We start from the raw sequence: 18,267 nt of genomic DNA, 5'->3' as shown, positions 1-18,267 counted from the left end.
TTTTCCAAATTTGTGTCAAATAATAGGCTATTGAAAACTCTATTAATGACAAAAAGGTGCGTATATTTGACGAGCTCATGGAAAAAGAATATCGAAATGTTTCGTTTCGAATTATATATAGAGGACATCCTGTTTTCTTTAATAGGCTTTATAAATATTTGACGGGATTTACTAAACGATAAAAATTAGAAAGTGCTAGCGAACACTCATCTGAAGCGGCAATTGCGCGAAACGTCGGATATTCAATGAAATGCACAAAGGATTATTTCCCAATCATCTAGGTATTGACTCAGTTTGTACATTTCGTTGAAAATATCAAGTAATAACAAGTGAAATCTTATAGGGAGATTTTTAGTGATTTCATAGTCTATGCCATTCATGCCATCAACTGACTTTGCTTTCTTTGAGTCTAGTGCTATGTTGAATTTAATAAAGTCTAAACGGCTGTTGAAAAAGTGGTTTTTTTTCGCCCGCAGTTACAGACTTCAAGTCCACATTTTATCTAAGGCTATCGAAATTTTGATATCGTGTTGGTGATTTTCGAATTAGTGAATAAAATCAAACTCTCGACTAAAATGAATTTCCGAAGTCAGTCATCAGTATCAACAGCAACGCGTATCACTTTACCTTGCTGTTCTCTACTCTATCTTTCTCTGTCTAACATGTGCATGGTAGTAGTGCAAGTCAACGTCCATTCAGACGGTTAAGTGGGTGGGCAGGATGATACGACTTGGCGCTCATAATTCGCATCCACTGAGAAAATCGGGTTGGTTTCCAACTTTCACCACAGAGATCGACATACATCATTACGTCAGCTCTCAACCTAAACTGTCTCGAATAATAAGTCAAATATAGCTCTAGCATCGCGCCAGTTCGTGAGACGATGTAAATTTATGAGCTGTTTCTTCACCTCCTATACGTATGCTGTAATGGTATGGGAATTTCAGCGAATGCTCCCACGATGTTTTATGCCAGCCATAATATACAGACATATTTATGTGAACTTTGATCTTTTTGAATTATATTATTAATAATTAAATAGGATGATTAGCGATATGTGTGCAAGGTATTTAGCCAAGAGATTATTGATTTGAAATGGATTTTTGCCTGATTTTTTCGCATTGCGATTATGCGATGTATTAAAGCATACTCGAGCTTCGAGTTATATAGTCACCCAATCATGTAAGTTTGATCGTATTACTGGTACTTCGATTAAATAATAATGTTATATCTCAGTTACTCACACGATAAATAGTTATATTTATTTAGAAAAGAAAACGTTTTTATTTGTAACAAAACGAGGCTAATCGTATTGTGGCTCGTAATCAACTAACTGGAAAATGTTTACAAACAGCAACCTAGCAACGTAATAACAAATCGAACATGGGATATCTAGAGCATAACAATATAACGAATTATATTTAATTTCTACCGGGAATAAGTAGCATATTACTACTTAATGATATTTACGAAAACGCATTTGTGAATAAATAACAGGAGATGGTTCTTCTGCACAAAAATGTTGAGCTCGAATCGTGCAATTAAAACGTCAATAGCAATGCAAGAGAGAAAGAGAAGCACTGCGTGATCTCAAAGACCTCGGGGTTTGCGCGACTATATAATCACGATTGTTAATTGTCGTCGGTAACACGCCGCAACAACTTGCACAAACGCGTTCTCTCTCACCATGAACTTGAATCAGCGAGGAAGGCGCGTGCACAGCAACAGGAAGGCAACTCGGTCGCTTGGTGTATACGTACGAGTATACCATTTGCGGCATGCGATCCACGCGCGCACAACAACTAAGAACTACACGTACAAGCTTACACGCCATCGGCTAATTTACCCTATAGGAGAGAGTTGAAGCGAATCTTAGATTGATTGAAGCCAGCGGCGTGCAGTCACTATGGCAACGAATATCACATACACAATGCACTTTTACAGAGCAGCATAGCTGCGCCTGTACGACCTACTAAGCGCTAGTTATTACATTTGCTCGGACCAACTGGAAAGGTGTACTTCGAAACTGGAACGATTAGATACTTCATGGATGACATTAGAGCTTATGATGATTTGGTGATTTAGCTGTTTCTTCGAATGCGAGTAACAAATATCGATAACATTGGCCATTTCCTTACCTCGGTTAATGCAACAGCTATATTACAAAATATCAAGACAAACGAAACTTGTAGCGCCATCGTACTCTAAAGATTCATTTTATTTAACGGACAATACCAACGTTTTTCTATTAGTGAGTTCGGATCTATAGGCTAATTAGACATGACATTGTTTCATATATGAGTCCTTAAAAATGTATTTTTTAACTCCTACTTATCCCCCTTTTGATGTCGCATAATAAAAGCATGGTAAAGTGAGCATAAAACAAAGAACGAAGTATAAACTATTTTTTTGAACGTAACGGGCTTACAGGGAACAGAAACGCGAGAAACTTAGCACCGCATTTGAAAGAAAATGCTATCCAAAATGTTGACAAAGTTCTCACGTAATTTTGTTAATATTGCATTTTCGAATAGAGAATAGTAAATAGCTAACGATCAAATAAGTACTAAGCAAGATAATACGCATTGTGACTTCAACATATGATTTTTGAAGTCAACTCATCTCCATTATTAAAGCAAGGGGCCAGTTGGTGTGGCTTGTGTCGGCCTATTTATCACATGATTGTGCACTCAATAGTAATTTATGATGTCATTTAAAATATGTGGATAAACAAGTGAGAAAAGTATAAAAAAATGGCTTAATAAAGAAAAATTATAGAAAAGCAAGACGTACAAAAAAGAAAAAAGAAGTGGAAAATAGCATTAAATATACAAAAACATCCAAGTTAAAATAGACCGTTCAAATAGAGCTCTAATTGATTACAATCAAATAATACGTCAAAAAATTCTTGTGCAGTTGACGGAACACAATAAATAGAAGGTGTAATAGTAAAAACTTATTGATTAATAGTTGCTGATGATTCGATTGATCCGTCGTAGTATTATAGAAGAGGAGGTCGAATATGGGAGAAGATTGAATAATGTTGCCGTAGTGTCGGCGCATACGATGACGAATTTTTGATCGATAAACAGGGCTGATTTACATACAGAGAGATAGCGGTGCGATAGTTGTGCAGCAGTCGTAGAGAAGGCTCCAAATAACGAAAAATGAATAACTAGAAAAATATCGAACAATCGTAGTTTCAACATTTTCTCTTGGAGAAAGCAAAAAAAGGAAAATACAAAAAAATGCAAAACGGCTCTCTCTTTCTCTCGACTGTACTGTGCATCTAATTCAAGACATAAGTATAATGTCCAGCTTACTGTTGGCATCTCGCAAAGTGTTAATAATTCAACTTACTCGCACTCACGCGGGTGTATGCACGTTTATAATAAAATAGCAAAAAGCGCGCAATGGAGTAGTAGAACTCGGGCCGCAATTAAGGCTCCGCGAGGGTGCACAAGGAAAAATATACAGGCGCACACACAAGAGAGAGGTATCCAATTAGCGGGCTTGGGCCCTTCAGACAGTCGTAGTGAGGGGCCGGTCCGTCTTGGCAAGCGTAATTATCCACCTCCTTCCCGCCTCTTCTCCTTATATACCAACCTTTCTCTTGTCGCTATATACATTTTTCTCTGCTCTTCAGAAAACGTTACGCTTTGTCTCATTGCTTACTTGAGAACTCGCTTTCCCGAATGTTGGGTGTACAATTATTTCTGGTCTTTACATGGAAATCTTCTGTGAATAGTTGATGTAGCGTATGGTGCGTATTGCCAAATCAAAGTGTTACGATATTCATATCTTTTATGACAGGTCATAACTATAATTAACTTGTTGTGCGAGAGGCTTTCGACAGCCTCTCATAGTTATATAAAATATCCTGGATGCATGTTCGATGCACAATCCATACAGCAAACGGATGAATGTCGATATCCAATAACCCATCCATCTCTGCTAACAACTTAACATAAAAGCGAAATCTTGTATATCGATGTTGTGCATCCAAGTAAGAAGTAGAAAAAGAATAAACAGCAGTAAATAAGATCGAGTGTACGCGTCTCTGTAAGAGCGCGCGACGTGAAATTAATCAGACTCGCAGTATAACGATCCGCAACCGCAGCTCCCGTTACGCGCTCCGCTCACGTATCCTCGTGGAATCGCCGGCAGCTGAGCTTCCACCCTACTCTCATACTATATAAACAATCGTTGTTGCCGACAGCTCAAGGTCTTGGAAAAAAGTAGAAAATCCTTTTTACGTTTTTCGTCTGCTGTCTCGGGGCTGATTCAATTTTCGAGTATGACGAAGTTTAGATTCGAGCGACGAATTATTCAAGACGTTTTCCCCGAAAACTTGCTATCCTGAGTTTGAGAAATTTTGATGGAAACGACGGTAGAGATGAATTTTACGGCTTGCAATTGAGTTACAACAAGTACAGCTTTTGATTAAGAGTTGCTACATCATTCACCAAATATTTGCATGCCGTGATATCGAGTTCATACGTACTGTTAAAATGTACAAATGCAGAGTATGAAAGGTCGAGCTTATTATTGAGAAACGTTTGTAAAAATCTTTGGTAGTATTGAGAGTTCGATAATAATGAAGATTTGCCATTAGGATTGCATCAAGTATAACGATGAAAACTTTGGAAAATTGAAAAATTGAAAAAGCTGGAGTATAAAAAAGTAAAGTCAGTTATCTAAACGCGTTTATTAGTTCGAATTATACTATCGTTATACGAACGGTGATCAAGCGATCCCTCGACATAAGCTTACACGCTTTCACTCCCTCAAAATAGTTTTTTATTTTCTCAGGTGAGCGTCAAACGAAAAGCTTTGAACGCTGTCAAAAAGTCAATATCTACTTTTATCAACTAAAATCTGGGTCATCGACATCAATCTCCCTCTCACAAGCAAGAGAGATCGAAACTGTTTATTTCGCACTCGAAGGTGAAAAGCGCGTGGTTCTATTATTTTACACTAAGTTCGCGTTTACCTTCTCTCATAATCTCGTCGAATCAGGGCAACTAATTCAAACGTCTAATTCATAGTCTGTGATTGCACGAACCACACACACCCACACACACATACACACACACGCACACATCGCGCTTTGCTAGGCATTCATTTTTTACTACTTGCGACGGTACTCGCCCGTTTTACGTTTGCTACATGCGCATCTTCCGCAATATAAAACCTCGCGCTTCCACTGTTTTACTGCAATAATTTTACAGGCGCTCGCGCGTTTGTTTTTACAACTCTCGCGTGCGCGAGCGGGTATATATACTGGAGTGCATTATAAAAGCCTGTGGTAGTAAAATGAGACTTGTATATGCATATATATATATATATATATATATATAGAGAGAGAGAGAGAGAGAGAGAGAGAGAGAGAGAGAGAGAGAGAAAGAGAGAGAGAAAGAGAGAGAAGGAAAAATTCGCAAACGCCTTGTGAAATGTAAAGCCTTTTACGAGCATGCGATCGGAGGCAGCTCATTTCTTTACCTTTTTTTTCTCTCTCTACGTGCATCTATCGAAGCCGATAACTGAGAAAAGCTATTTTCCGCCAGGCAGAAGAAGAACCTTTATTACCTTAAACGAGCTCTTCTTCGTTTTTTGCCGGATGTGTGTGTGCGTGAGCGTGTGCGCATGTGCGAATGTATCTCGAGTGCGCAGCTCAGCGGCTCATTTTCGACTTGTATTAGGTTTTTTTACGGGCCTGACCTTAGCCTTCTACAAGCCGTGAAACCGCTTAGTGAGTACCGCGTGCAAACTTATACATAACTGACTCTCACAAATGGAAGCTTCTCTCTCATTCTTTTTACTCTCTTGCTTTTTTTCCAGCTCTTCGCCGTGGATTATTCGCTTTAGTTCATGCTTGACGATTAATAAAATCTGGCGTTATGGCTGATTTATGTTCGTGGATTGCGGTCGCGAACTTGCGCCGCTCTTTATTTTTTTATACCATCCTGTCATGAAGCTCCCCTTTCAACTCTCGGTTTTCGGCTCGATTTTATTAGCAGAGATTTTAGCTGTGTGTGAGAAAAGGAAAGCTGCAATGTAAGAATGTTGCAAATCATTCGACATTTGCGGTAAACGCGCCGACAATACCTTTTTCTTATAATGATATGTCTATGATATATTTCTCACAATGTTGCATCATTAGTAATCTATTGCTGGACATTGCTGAGCGTTAAAGACGAATGACTTAACGATATATTTTTCCAGTAAGATTTGATGAGTTAATGTATCAGTCCTCCTAGTAAAATTTTAATTGGCGTGATTTTCTATGCGACGTTAATAAAAAAAGAACCAGATTGTTAGCGTTAGAGTGAAGCGTATCGACAAAGCTAACGGCATCTTATGAAATTTTGAAATAAATTGAAACTAGCTGAAAGGCAAAGTTTTAGTAAAAATGGTAGGAAAACGAGAGAAAATTTGCATTTCTGTGGCTATAAGCAAAGACGAATAAAAAAAGCTGATTTTATATCGCAGAGACTTGGCTTTAACAAGCTCCTTTCCACTCGGCAAAACGAAAATCCTCACCGCAATAAAATACGTGGTACAAGCGGCAGCGAGAGCAATAATATAATAACTCGGCATTACTCGATTTGCCCCACTAAAAAGTGGGCAACGAAATTACATTTGTTTAAATTGCACGCGCGGTGTGGTCAGTCATCAGCGAGAAGAATGGACAGAAAATCAATATTTTAATGCACGTCGCGGCTGCCAGATAAAAAATATACATCTACTTTGAAGTAAACCATATCGCGCAAATGCGGCATTAAAAAAAAATGTTATACACGCAAGATAAGACCTAGCGGTGTATAGGCGCAATCTGGCAGTCGCAGGAGTGAGCTTTCCACGTTTCACTTTTCGAACGTGTGCAATCGTTCCGCGTATTGGCTTTCCACAGGGGGAGTGGCATGGGAGCGAGCTGGGAAACAGACTGTTCCGCATGCTTTTTGGCTTAGCCTCAGCAGTCAGAGAGTGACGACGACGACTGTATATCCGAGGCGAATTTTATAGGCCGGAATCGCTGGTTTCGACGGCAAGCATGGATTTTACGGTGACAGACTTCTGCACACTTGGCTTCACTGCAATTTCAGCGGTAACACGGGCCAAGTATAGTTCCTTGCTATATACTGATCATACTGATCTGAGATTTCATTGGTGATCGTGAGAAATCATTTGGAAGCTCTACACATGGCTTTAGACTTGGCTCTACACACGTAGGTGTATAACGTATTATGAAGGAAGAAAAGTCAAGCTCATCGTTGGACAGCTATGCGCGCTCTCGTGGAACAGCTATGAGAGCCTCGTAGTGTAGCTGTTTTCTGCGATCAATCAATCTTTTTAATCGAAAATCCTCAACAGACCGTCGTCGATTTCATAGTCGTCAACCGAGTAAAATTTATGTAAACTGGAGCTTGGCAAATTCATTCATTTGAACAAAATGTGAAGCGGTAAGCTTAATAATTTTCGGAATTGGTCCAAGTCTTTGGTCCATTTGCCAAGCTGTGCTACGTCTGCACCAGAAAGGCTTTTTAATGAAAAATATCAATCAACGTTATTGCTAATAAAAATCGATGCTGCCAAAATAATAGCGCACATCCATTACTCGCCAAACTGAAAACCTCGAGTTTACAAAATTAATCAAATGAATGAAGGACAGTAACATTGGAATATTGAGTAGAATAGATGAGTATTTGGTAAAAGCGAGAGAAAGTATCCAGCGTCGGAAGTAAGAGTCTTGCGAATGAAGCACATGTAAAGAAAAGCGAAAACGGGAAAATACGAATGCTTGGATATGGAGCTATATGGGCAAAAGTGCTTTCGAGCGATATAAAAGCGTGAAGATAGGCGCATTTTCGCGTACGTACGTTAAATCTGACGGATGTGCGAGCTCCTGGCGCTTGCGCGCGAGCGAGAGAGAACAGGAATATCAGTGAAATCTCGAACGCATATATTTTCAAGTGCTTATGCGCGGATCAATGTCCGTATCGAGGTTTTGCATTTCAGCGGGCACATCACGCGCAAAAGAGCGATACGCAATTGGCTACGGAATTTCACCTAAAGTTTTATTCTCATAATATTCAGTGGTTCTCAACGAAAAATTCCAGGTCTAACTTTCTTGTTGCATTTCAAGCTGCAATTGCTTTCGAATGGATTTCTGTTTCATTTGTAATACGTGCTTCAAAGTTTTTTGAGTAGCTCAGTTGTTTTTGCGACTAGATATTCTATTTGATTTAGAATTTTGAAGATTATACGTACTTCCAGAAATATCTCTTTTGCTAAGCTCAGTCTTCAGTTCCAACTTGGCGCAAACGCATACTGGCTTCATGCCTATTTGTTTAGAACGCGAGTCCCACTCATACATCAAACCCAGAGTAGCTTTCAACAAAGTCTACCAGTATCCATCTCAATTTCAATATGCCGCGTAAACAACGAGGGCATTAGAACGTTCACAAGCAAAAAGAGGAGTTAGGTAAACGTTTGAATGTTACGCGAGCCAATATATACAGAGAAAAGCAATGCTCACTTACCTCACATGAAAGCAGGGATGAAAGGCAGCCGGATTATCCTGCGGCGAGAATTTGGGTAATGCACCGTGCAACAAGGCCAGTCTCACCACTAGAAGTATGCTCAGCTGATAATAACAAAAAATGTATAATCATTATTTCGAAAAGGAGTGCACGTTTGTTCTGCTCTCTCACATTCGTTCGTTTTAATTTCCATATATGTTTTCAAGCTCTGCTTATCGGAATAATGCGTCTGATTGTACGCGTCATGCTCACTTGATTTTTTCTCTGCCTTTTTTAAAAAGTTTCGACATACGTTTACGCTCGACGAACTTAATCAAACGTTTTATGTGTATACAGATTTTTCAGCGAGTTTTTCGCGTTCTTGTCAGATAATGTGTTCTGTTTTCGAAGAGACAAGCTTTTCAGGTTAAAAGTCACTTTTCTTTCGGTAAGCGCACTGTTACACCATTGTGTGTACGTTTAATGGGAAAGGACAATTCAACTTTAACATTATTCGTAACGGCTCAGTTGACATTTTAATAATGTACTCACGTGGATTATCGATTCATTATTTCATCTCCTTGTCAAACATCACGATACGTTAGTAGAAGTAAATTGTTAGTCAATTAATAAGTAAATATATGACAGATCAATATATATGTTAGTCGAACTTCTGACCTGAGTAAAGTTATGTTAATTATGAGCGCAAAGCCGTGCTGTCGTTTACTGTACGCAGAGTAGAATTTTGATTACGGATGAAAGTCAATTCAAGGAAAAGTAATGAGAGAAAATCAAATTTTGAGCATTGACTTTCTTCAAGGACAATAGGAAGACTAAAATGTGTTAGTGTAAAGTGACGCGTTTACCATTTGAAGACAGAAGGAGAGAGAAGGGGAGGGGGTGGGAGGGGGTAGACAGACACAGGCGCGAAGTTCATTTGTAAGACAAAGTACTGCGAGAAGCGAGCACTTAAACGGAAAGGCGTCAACCAAAGGACGAACTTCTCCCCGTCACGTAGTTGGCCGTCACGTTTGGCCAGCAAACCTAATAGACGTCGGTCCCTTTTCTCTTTCTCAAAAAAGACGGATAAAAAGGAAAAAAGTCATCCACCCCCTTTTTTCGGACAATATCCGACGTAGTTGCATTCATAACGCGCACGGGTGGGGATTTTCGCTCGGTTGAATATCGAGTGACTTGGAAGGGATTTCAAAATAGAGGAGATTACTATATACGCGCGATGCGATCCCAATCCGAAAATTTCAATTCAATTTTGGATAAATAGTGCGCAACGCGTGCGAACGAATTTCTTATTTCACCACTCTTGTTTATATTCCTTTTATTTGGCCAGCTTTACTCCCGAACAGCGTTTTCACAAATGGAATTCTTTTTCGACGCGGCGCACACCTGATACTTTTTCTCTCGTCTGTGCGTGCGTGTGTCTGCGCGAAATTGAAAATGTGAAACCGAAAGAATACATTTTGGCGGAATATTCATTGTTGAATATTCCACGTGGATTCAAAACATTTTCACGTTTAGTAATTTTATTGTACTTGCATTTATCTCGACTGTATTGTTAGAGAAAGCATAACGTTCTAATGTCAAATATAAATGTTTACGTTAAGAGAATACAGAGTATTTTTATTTAGAAAAGAATGGTTTTTTCATTTCATCATCATCATTACTAAAAAAGTCATTACTAAAAACGAGACTTGAAGCCTCTAATGAGTATGATTGGTCGGTTGAGTGATCACGTGGTGTGATGACGCAAAAATCAGCGGGATGATGTATACTATATACATTATTATTAAATAAATATTGCACGAGATAATCAGAATAGGTAAGTTCAATTACAGTAGATTATATTTGTTTTATATTATTACACATTTGAAATATATCTAATGTATATATTACGTCAGATTGGATCATGTTGAGTACAGGTATGGACTGTCTGACTGATTGATGTGAATCAGAAAAATTGTTAAAAACTAAGGTTTTTGTTTGGGATGAACCTTCAATGGCTCGTAGATATGCTTTGGATATTGCAAATAAAGTTTTACAGGTTGTTCTGGGAAATAATTTACCATTTGAAGGACAAATTATCATTATAGGTGGAGATTTTAAGCAACTTGTACCAATTAAAGTAAGAAGAACTAGAAATAAAATATTATATCTTTCAATTAAATATAGTGCGCAGTGGCAACACATTTGAAAATATAAGTTTACGACAAATATGAGAATTTTACCAAATGAAGTTCTATTTTCTAATTTATTGTTAAATGTTAGAGATGGAATACATAGTGACAATGAACATTATATAAATATTTCAGAACATTGTTTACTTCCACCTTCAACGAGTATTGTCGAAAATATTTTTGCTAAATTGATCCATGAAAAGAAATTCAATAAAATAAATAAATGGGCAATATTGCCTGCTAGCAATATTGATGTAGATATCAATATACAAATTACCAGTTTATTAGATTTGACAAATAAGCGTTTATATACTGTAGTTTAATTTATAAATTGAAATATTAATGGTGAATTAAATGACATTATAATGCTCAAATATCTAAACTCGTTCAACCCACCCCGTTTACAAATTGAATTTAAAAAAGAATTGCAATTTTATGTTAATTAAAAATATAAGTATAAATGAAAGTCTGTGCAACGATACGTGACTACAAATAATACAACGGGTGATAAATCTAATAACATTGTTATTTTAAATCGTATTGCCCTATATTATGTAAATGAATACCCTTTTACTTTAAAAAGAAGAGAATTTCCAATAAAATTGACATTTTCCATAAGAATAATCTCAAGGAAAAATATTTAATAACGTTGTGGTTGATTTACGCAAGGATGTTTTTAGTCACGGGCAATTATATGTAGCATTGTCTAGAGCTCGATCTTGGGACTCTATAGCAATACATCTTGGAGATCAAATACATACATAGAGAATAAAAAATTACGTTTATAAAGGATTACTCCGTGATAATTGATATAATTTTTGACACTTACAATTAATATGTATTTATTATTTTTAGTTTTATTAACTCACTATTCAGTATAATAAAATCTTAAAATAAATTATTTATTTTAAACTTTTTTTTTAATTTATAAAAATTATAATTACTGTTATATGTGTGGTGTCAGTTTATTTTATTTTTAATAAATGATGTTTAACGTTTATTGAATTTAATAAATTATTAAGTTTAATAAATTAGTGATGAAAACTATAATTGATGGCGAGCGAAGCGCACTTCAAACATTTAGTGAACAAAAAAATATGCCAATGTTAGAATATTTGATATCTTGACTTGGCTCGTAGCTTTTTCCAATGTTAATTTTATTAACAAGTTTTGCCGCTTTCTCTTACAACAAACCATCTCCAACTGCAAGGCTATATACGTTATTTTAAATAAGTTGAAAAAACAAAATTTAAAATGACGGTCAAATAAATTCTAAAAAAATACATGTTAATTGATCGCCACGAAATAAAAATTGGCCTCCAGTCTAAGTATACTTAATCAGAGTTAGGATATTTCGAAAAATTACGAATACAAACGTCAATTTGCAATGGATGTACTTTTAAGGACAAAAAAGATATAACGCGTCAGATATTCTATAAGCTGTGCTTGGAGTTAAAAAAATCATTTTTTAAGGATGTAGAACAAAAATGTTAAAATTCTCGAAAAAATGAAGTTTAAAAATGATTGTAAAAATTATTCGACTTAGTATCAGCAAATTTTAAATTGCCTCAGGTATCCATACCAGATTATATGTATACAAAATTCTTGCTATGGCTGAAAATTTTAAAAACTCAGCGGAATTTGGAAATTCTTTTCGAAAGCGAAGCGTTACGTTTAATTGAGCTAGTCCTATAATAAATTACAAAGTTCAGCATAAATTTAGATAACTAATACATGCGACTCGGAAGCTGTTGGTTCTGCACATATAAAAGTGCTTCTAAACTGTTGTTTATCATGATTATTGAATATTTTTAAAAGATTGTTCAATATCTGCAAATGAAGTAGATTATACTCTTTAGTATGTTAAGATATTGCTTTATTATGTTTTTCACAAATTTCTCTTTCAATATTCTTCAATTTTTATTCGTCACAGCAAATTTCATCTTTGAAGTTCAAGCCCGAAGCAGCACATTCACTATCTCACCAAACCATCTTTTTTACTTCACTTGAACAATATTTAGTATGGAAAAAAAAGGAAATTTTATATACGTAGATTTCGCGTACGCAAACTTTTCCACTCTGTCTTTTCTGTTTTTGTAAAGAAAATAAAGAAAAATGGTTCATCTCTGTTTTTTCAATTTGCTCGACTGTCGCGTACGACAATGCCTCTAAACAAGCACTCAGGTTACCTTCGCAAACTGTACAGAAGCGTCGAGAACCAATTGCCGCAGTGCGTCGAACCACGCATCCATCGCGGTCCTTCTACATGTATACACACACACACACATACATATTTGAAACGCTGCTACGAAAAGTTTAGTGGTTCTTGTTAATTAGCCGCTGCGCACACGCGTGAGTGCGAAGGACTGGCCTGCGGGACAAACTTTTGGATAAGTATTGTATTGATGCGACAGACACTCTGCGGCAGAAAGTTTTTCGGATGATCAATAATTCGTAGCAAAGCGTAGGTATGTGTGTGTGTGTGTACGCGCAAATATATGTGTATATACAGACACGTGTATCGAGGGCAATGATAAATCTCGAAACTCCGAGCGTTTATCGAGTGTGCATAACACAAGAGCGAAACTTGGACTTAGTACAGTGAGCAGCAGCAGGGGCAGCAGCTCTCCGGCTCCAATAATAATTCACTCGATAAACAAAAGTTTAATCTGCTAAAGCGTACAGCGAGCCGAAGAGTAATGTCCTTCGCGAAAGTCCCTCATCTCGCTCCCTTGGCCAAAACCCACAAACACACGGGGGCTAAGATGCAAATGCTGCCGGCATATTCTTGTCACGTGCGCGCGCGCAGCTTTGGCATTTAGTAAACAACCTACGTAGATTACACGCCCACAAACAGCCAGAGGTCCCAAGTATTACATATCGAAAGATATATATTTCTTTCCTTTTGCTGCTTGTAAAATCACATCAATTCGACGCACGCGCCCGCGAAGCAGCCATGTTTTATTCATTCTATTCATGAGCTTATGGTGTTTTGAAGCGGCAGACAGACTATGACACGCAGGCTTTAAGGTCATATACCTGTATACAGCTCTAATTCCTGGAATAGAACGAGCGATATGCCTGATGCATTTCTGTGTCGAGTCGAGTTGCTTTGCTAAGTACTACTCTCGTCTTAGCCTTTTTTTTCAGGCAAACTTTCGCCTGTATACCTATGTATTCTCTCTTTTTTCACGGATTCGGTGACCGAAGGGAGAAAGCTCTCAGTTTGCTCGCGCAAGTCAACAACGTTTATTCACTTTTGTTGATATAAATAAAGTTGGACAGTTGCATGGCGACAGTTTGTATTAGATGTGTCAAAGTTAATCAATAGGAAGCTTGAAAGCTTTATAAGCTCCAATGTATTTATTAATTTATCACTTCACGTTAAGTTATTGAAAGTTTGAAGAGAGAAAGTCTCGGGAAAAAGTCCAGGAATAAGTAACGCAACGATCCTCCGCAGATAAGCCAAAAGAGAGAAAGAGAGAGAGAGAGAGAGAAAGATAGAGAGAGAGAGAGAGAGAGAGAGAGAGAGAGAGAGAGAGAGAGAGAGAGAGAGAGAGTCTAATCAAAACGGGTACTGTTCCCTTGGCTAATGGCCTCTGCGTCCATATAGACAAGCATTCACTTTGTTCATTTGCTACTTTCTCGGAATGTTTGCACGCGGTAAGATGTCCCATCTCTTTCATCAGAGTAACGTACGTAAGCTTTAGCCGCACGAACAAGATAAAGCTAAACGAGGGGCGACGCAAAGAGAAGCTAAGGTTCTAAAGCCGCCAGTGTAAATTATAAAGTCAATTTCTCGTGTTGTGGCCAAAACAATTCCACTACCGTCAGCATTTTGAAATAAACTGAACGTAGCGTGTACGCGCGCGTGCTGAAATGGAAAGGCATACCATTTAGCAAGAGACGCACGGGGCTAAGGGCTTCCTAGAGCTATAATCCGTTCGTCGGCTGATCTGTCCGTGACTTAATTGCCAAATGAGATGTCACGTCGGGAAATAAGCTTCCTTGTTTTTCATCGATTAATTCAGCGAAAAAATGTTGGGTCAGCTAATCACGAGATATACGTATCTCTTTTGCGACTGTACACGCTTGTATGGCTTGCGATTTGGCATTTGTAAAGGGATACTCACCGAGACAAGTAGAGTTGCGGCTCGCCGGGTGAACAGCCGCGACTCGTCGTTCCACCTCGCCTCGAGGATAGATCTGTAACAAAGCGATTAGCCAAGGCTATTTAATATCATATGTATGGCTTTTTCTGCGGTTTTCTTTTTTTTTCCTCTGTTCCGTGCGCGTGTCGTTTCAAACTATGGCTTTACATCGATCGCGAGACTTCTGATTTTATCAGCTTTGTGCGCAAAATATGTTATTATTATTTTTCCAAACACTTGCGACTGTCTCGGCAACTTGCAATCTTATCGCTTACCCACCCAGCGCTTATTTTTCAAAGATTAAGTCATCCAATTCGTTTGCGCTAACACTTCAAACTTATCCAAACGACGGATATAGTTTTCACGCTAAACACTTACACATTTCGAAAATTAACAATATTGTTCGATCTAAACGTAAATCGCATTGTCAACTTGTGCAACAGCGGCACTCGCCACGTTTACTCGTGTACATGTACAAGCTCGAACGAGATGAAAATTTCTTACTAAAATTCAAACGAATGTTGCATTTAATTAGAATGATGTCGGAATGTATAACCATAAAGATCGAGGTACTCTACTTTGTACAAATAAAATTAAAAGCTTCGACCGATATTTTAAGCCATTAATGTTGGTAATATTAAAAATTCAAATGAAATTTTCATGTGCAAAAATAAAATTCAGTGTGATATGTATATAAGCTTGTTGTAAAAGAAAACTAAAGCATGATTTATAGAATTCTTATTGAACGCGAGGATACGAACAAATGCATTTTCAAGATAATAGATAACTCACCTTTTAATCGGATGCCAAGAGCGAAAAAAGTCGTAGAGAAGATTGAGCAGCAGCACGGTAACGCCAGTCTCTTTAGCGAGCATCGAAAATGCACCAAAGCCAATGCTACTCCACACATAGAACGACGGTTGACTGCAATAACCAAAACCAAAGCTACTGATCACTTTGCGCTAAATTAATGAAAACACATATATCCCGAAAAACCAAATCCCTTGTGTCCTTTTTTATTTTTCATGGGAAAATCACTTAATCCTCGAGGAGGAGTTTTTTTCTTTGGCACTCGGTCGATTGAGCGCTAAATCATTGCGGCAAGAGAGAGAGAGAGAGAGAGAGAGAGAGAGAGAGAGAGAGCGAGAAATCGATTCTGGATGAATTTCATCGGCAGCTATCGTTCCAATCTATCGTTTTAATCTCACAAATGGAACAAGCGGCGTGTCGGCGCCATACTATCCTCTTCTCCCCTCCCCTTACCGAAAATTAATCGGACGATGCTCTCTGTCGTGCGCGCGAGCGCCAATTTATACATACGTAGCGGCACTTGCTCTCTCGCAAACCTCGTTGTGTCCGTCTCTGTATATCGGCGCTCGCTCACGTGTTAACCGCGTTTACGTTTTACTGATAAGCTACTTCATGCTGGCTACACCGAGACAATTTTTAATTAAATTTTGACGATCGAATTGCCTCCAACACGTTACCAATGTACCACGGGTGTAAGCTGATATTCGAAATATTGTTTATAATAATATGACATTTGCATCACGTGATAGAATAATACAAGTATTATTGCAATGGAAAAATGTTTTTTTAGCTTTGAACCATCGCACATCATGAGCAATGCAGCGGATCCCAGGATTTTTATTAAAAATCCAGCCCGGCGTGAAAGAGGAAAATCAGTGTCGCTTGATATGGTCTTCGATGCGTGAAAAAAGACGCGCTCGTGCGAGATTAATCGAAATTCCTTCAAGTTCTTCTCTCACTTGCTCTTTTTCTCTCTGAAAGTAGCCGAACTTTGCAAACTAAAAGAAAGAGAGAAGAATACATAAGAGGGAGAGAAAAAGTATTGTACGCATGACTTATCGCGCGTAATTAATTAAAGAGTCGAGGTTTCTTCCCTTTTTAAAGGGACTAGAAGAATTTGAATCAAAATGCACCGCTGCTATTGTGCTGATTCATCTTGACATACTTATGCTTCCTTTTCAACTACGACAGCGACGCTATTACTCCTTTTCTTTCTTTCTTTCGTTCTATTTTTTTCTTGTTCATTTATTAGTCGCGAATGTTCATTGTGATGTTGTCTTTTTTCCGGCGGGGCTCACTTCAACTAAAAGAAGGAAAATATCTTTTCAATGAGAGTCAAACTTACCCGTGATAAGCTAGAAAAGACAGCAAGAAGAAAATGCAGGCAAGCACGTCAGCTCTGCCGACGATTCCCGTCACCTAAAAACAGAAATTCACTGACTTTATTTGTGTGCCTTGGCTTTTCCAAGTCTAATTGTATAAGGCTATGATCGAGTTACCAGTTGTCAACTTCTTTAATTAGGCTATACGAGTAAAATTTACTCCCCACTGCGACGTATGACTTGATACTTGATATTCCTATGCTAATGTATACTGACATTTTCGAAGAATTCCATCTTTATTAACTTTTTGATCATGAAGTCACATAGAATTCAAACATATACTTTTGAATTCAATTGTTCAATCGGCATTCCTCGAATGCATTAAAGAATTGCATAATCGTACATGACTATTTTCGCGATTTGGAATTATCTATTTTTGAAATTGATACATGTATCTTGGAAATCGCTATTACAAAAAATAACTAACGCACGCTCAAGAAAAAATCGAAGTTTGCACATATCCTATTGAAAAATACCATATGATACATGTTTGGCAAAGAGATTTCCGTCTCGCATGATTTTTTACCCTGGCTTCATTCAAACGTAAACGCCGCACAAAATAAAAATCTACTTTCCCGCACATGTATCTTAATGTACTACGTCAAAGCTACCTTGCAGATCATACATATTTTATTTTATTTTAAAGAAAGATGCTCAAAACCAGAGAAATAAATATATCTAAGTTTCAGTATCCTACGTACGCAATTGTGTAAAATGTATTTAACTCTTTGTAAAACGAAAGTATATTTAATGAAATTAAATATTGCAGGACTTTTAAAATTCTGATCCTCATAGGATTCATAAATGTTTGATAAGCTCTGTTTGGACATTCTGTTTGGAAAACAGAAATTCTCCAAACGCGATAATATCTTGAATATTTGATTTTTTGATAAGTGTTTCTTATATTATACCTTTTATAAAAGGCTCATCAATTTCGAGTTTTCTCAAGGAAATGAATCAATAAAGCTTTTCAATCTCGCCGAGTATACAATTTCTCTTTACTCGTACAATTTTCATTCATATTCCTTCTTATGAATGATTTTGGTGCTGTGTAAGTTAAATAAAATGTGTGCGTGTATTCACAAATAAAATAAAAACAAAAAAAAACAAACAATAAAAAAATATTCAATCGAGCTCTACCAAGAACTCTAACTCACAAGTATCGAAACCATCCGCATTGAACGCAAACCACCAATAGGTCGTTTGCAAA

General features: G+C 37.5%; 1 protein-coding gene across 3 annotated transcripts in view; it reads right to left on the bottom strand.

The window, feature by feature from the left end:
* The window catches only part of LOC131671787 (protein O-mannosyl-transferase TMTC1-like), a 91,749-nt gene that overhangs the window by 26,948 nt on the left and 46,534 nt on the right, over positions 1-18,267 (bottom strand). For all 3 annotated transcript variants that reach the window (XR_009302572.1, XM_058948510.1, XM_058948511.1), the window contains exons 3-6: positions 17,021-17,094; positions 15,658-15,789; positions 14,848-14,920; positions 8,544-8,647 (exon numbers count right to left, since the gene is read on the bottom strand). Coding sequence is in view for 2 of the 3 variants with exons in the window: in XM_058948510.1 (XP_058804493.1) it covers positions 8,544-8,647; positions 14,848-14,920; positions 15,658-15,789; positions 17,021-17,094 (383 nt within the window). In the remaining variant the exon portion in view is untranslated. The remainder of the gene's footprint in view (positions 1-8,543; positions 8,648-14,847; positions 14,921-15,657; positions 15,790-17,020; positions 17,095-18,267) is intronic.

Source organism: Phymastichus coffea, unplaced genomic scaffold, assembly GCF_024137745.1.
Source record: "Phymastichus coffea isolate CEN01 unplaced genomic scaffold, Cenicafe_Pcof_1.1 PCOF00135, whole genome shotgun sequence".
Classification (NCBI taxonomy): Eukaryota; Metazoa; Arthropoda; class Insecta; order Hymenoptera; family Eulophidae; genus Phymastichus; species Phymastichus coffea.
The sequence above is the reverse complement of the archived record's forward strand: the minus strand, read 5'-3'. Positions and strand labels throughout refer to the sequence as shown.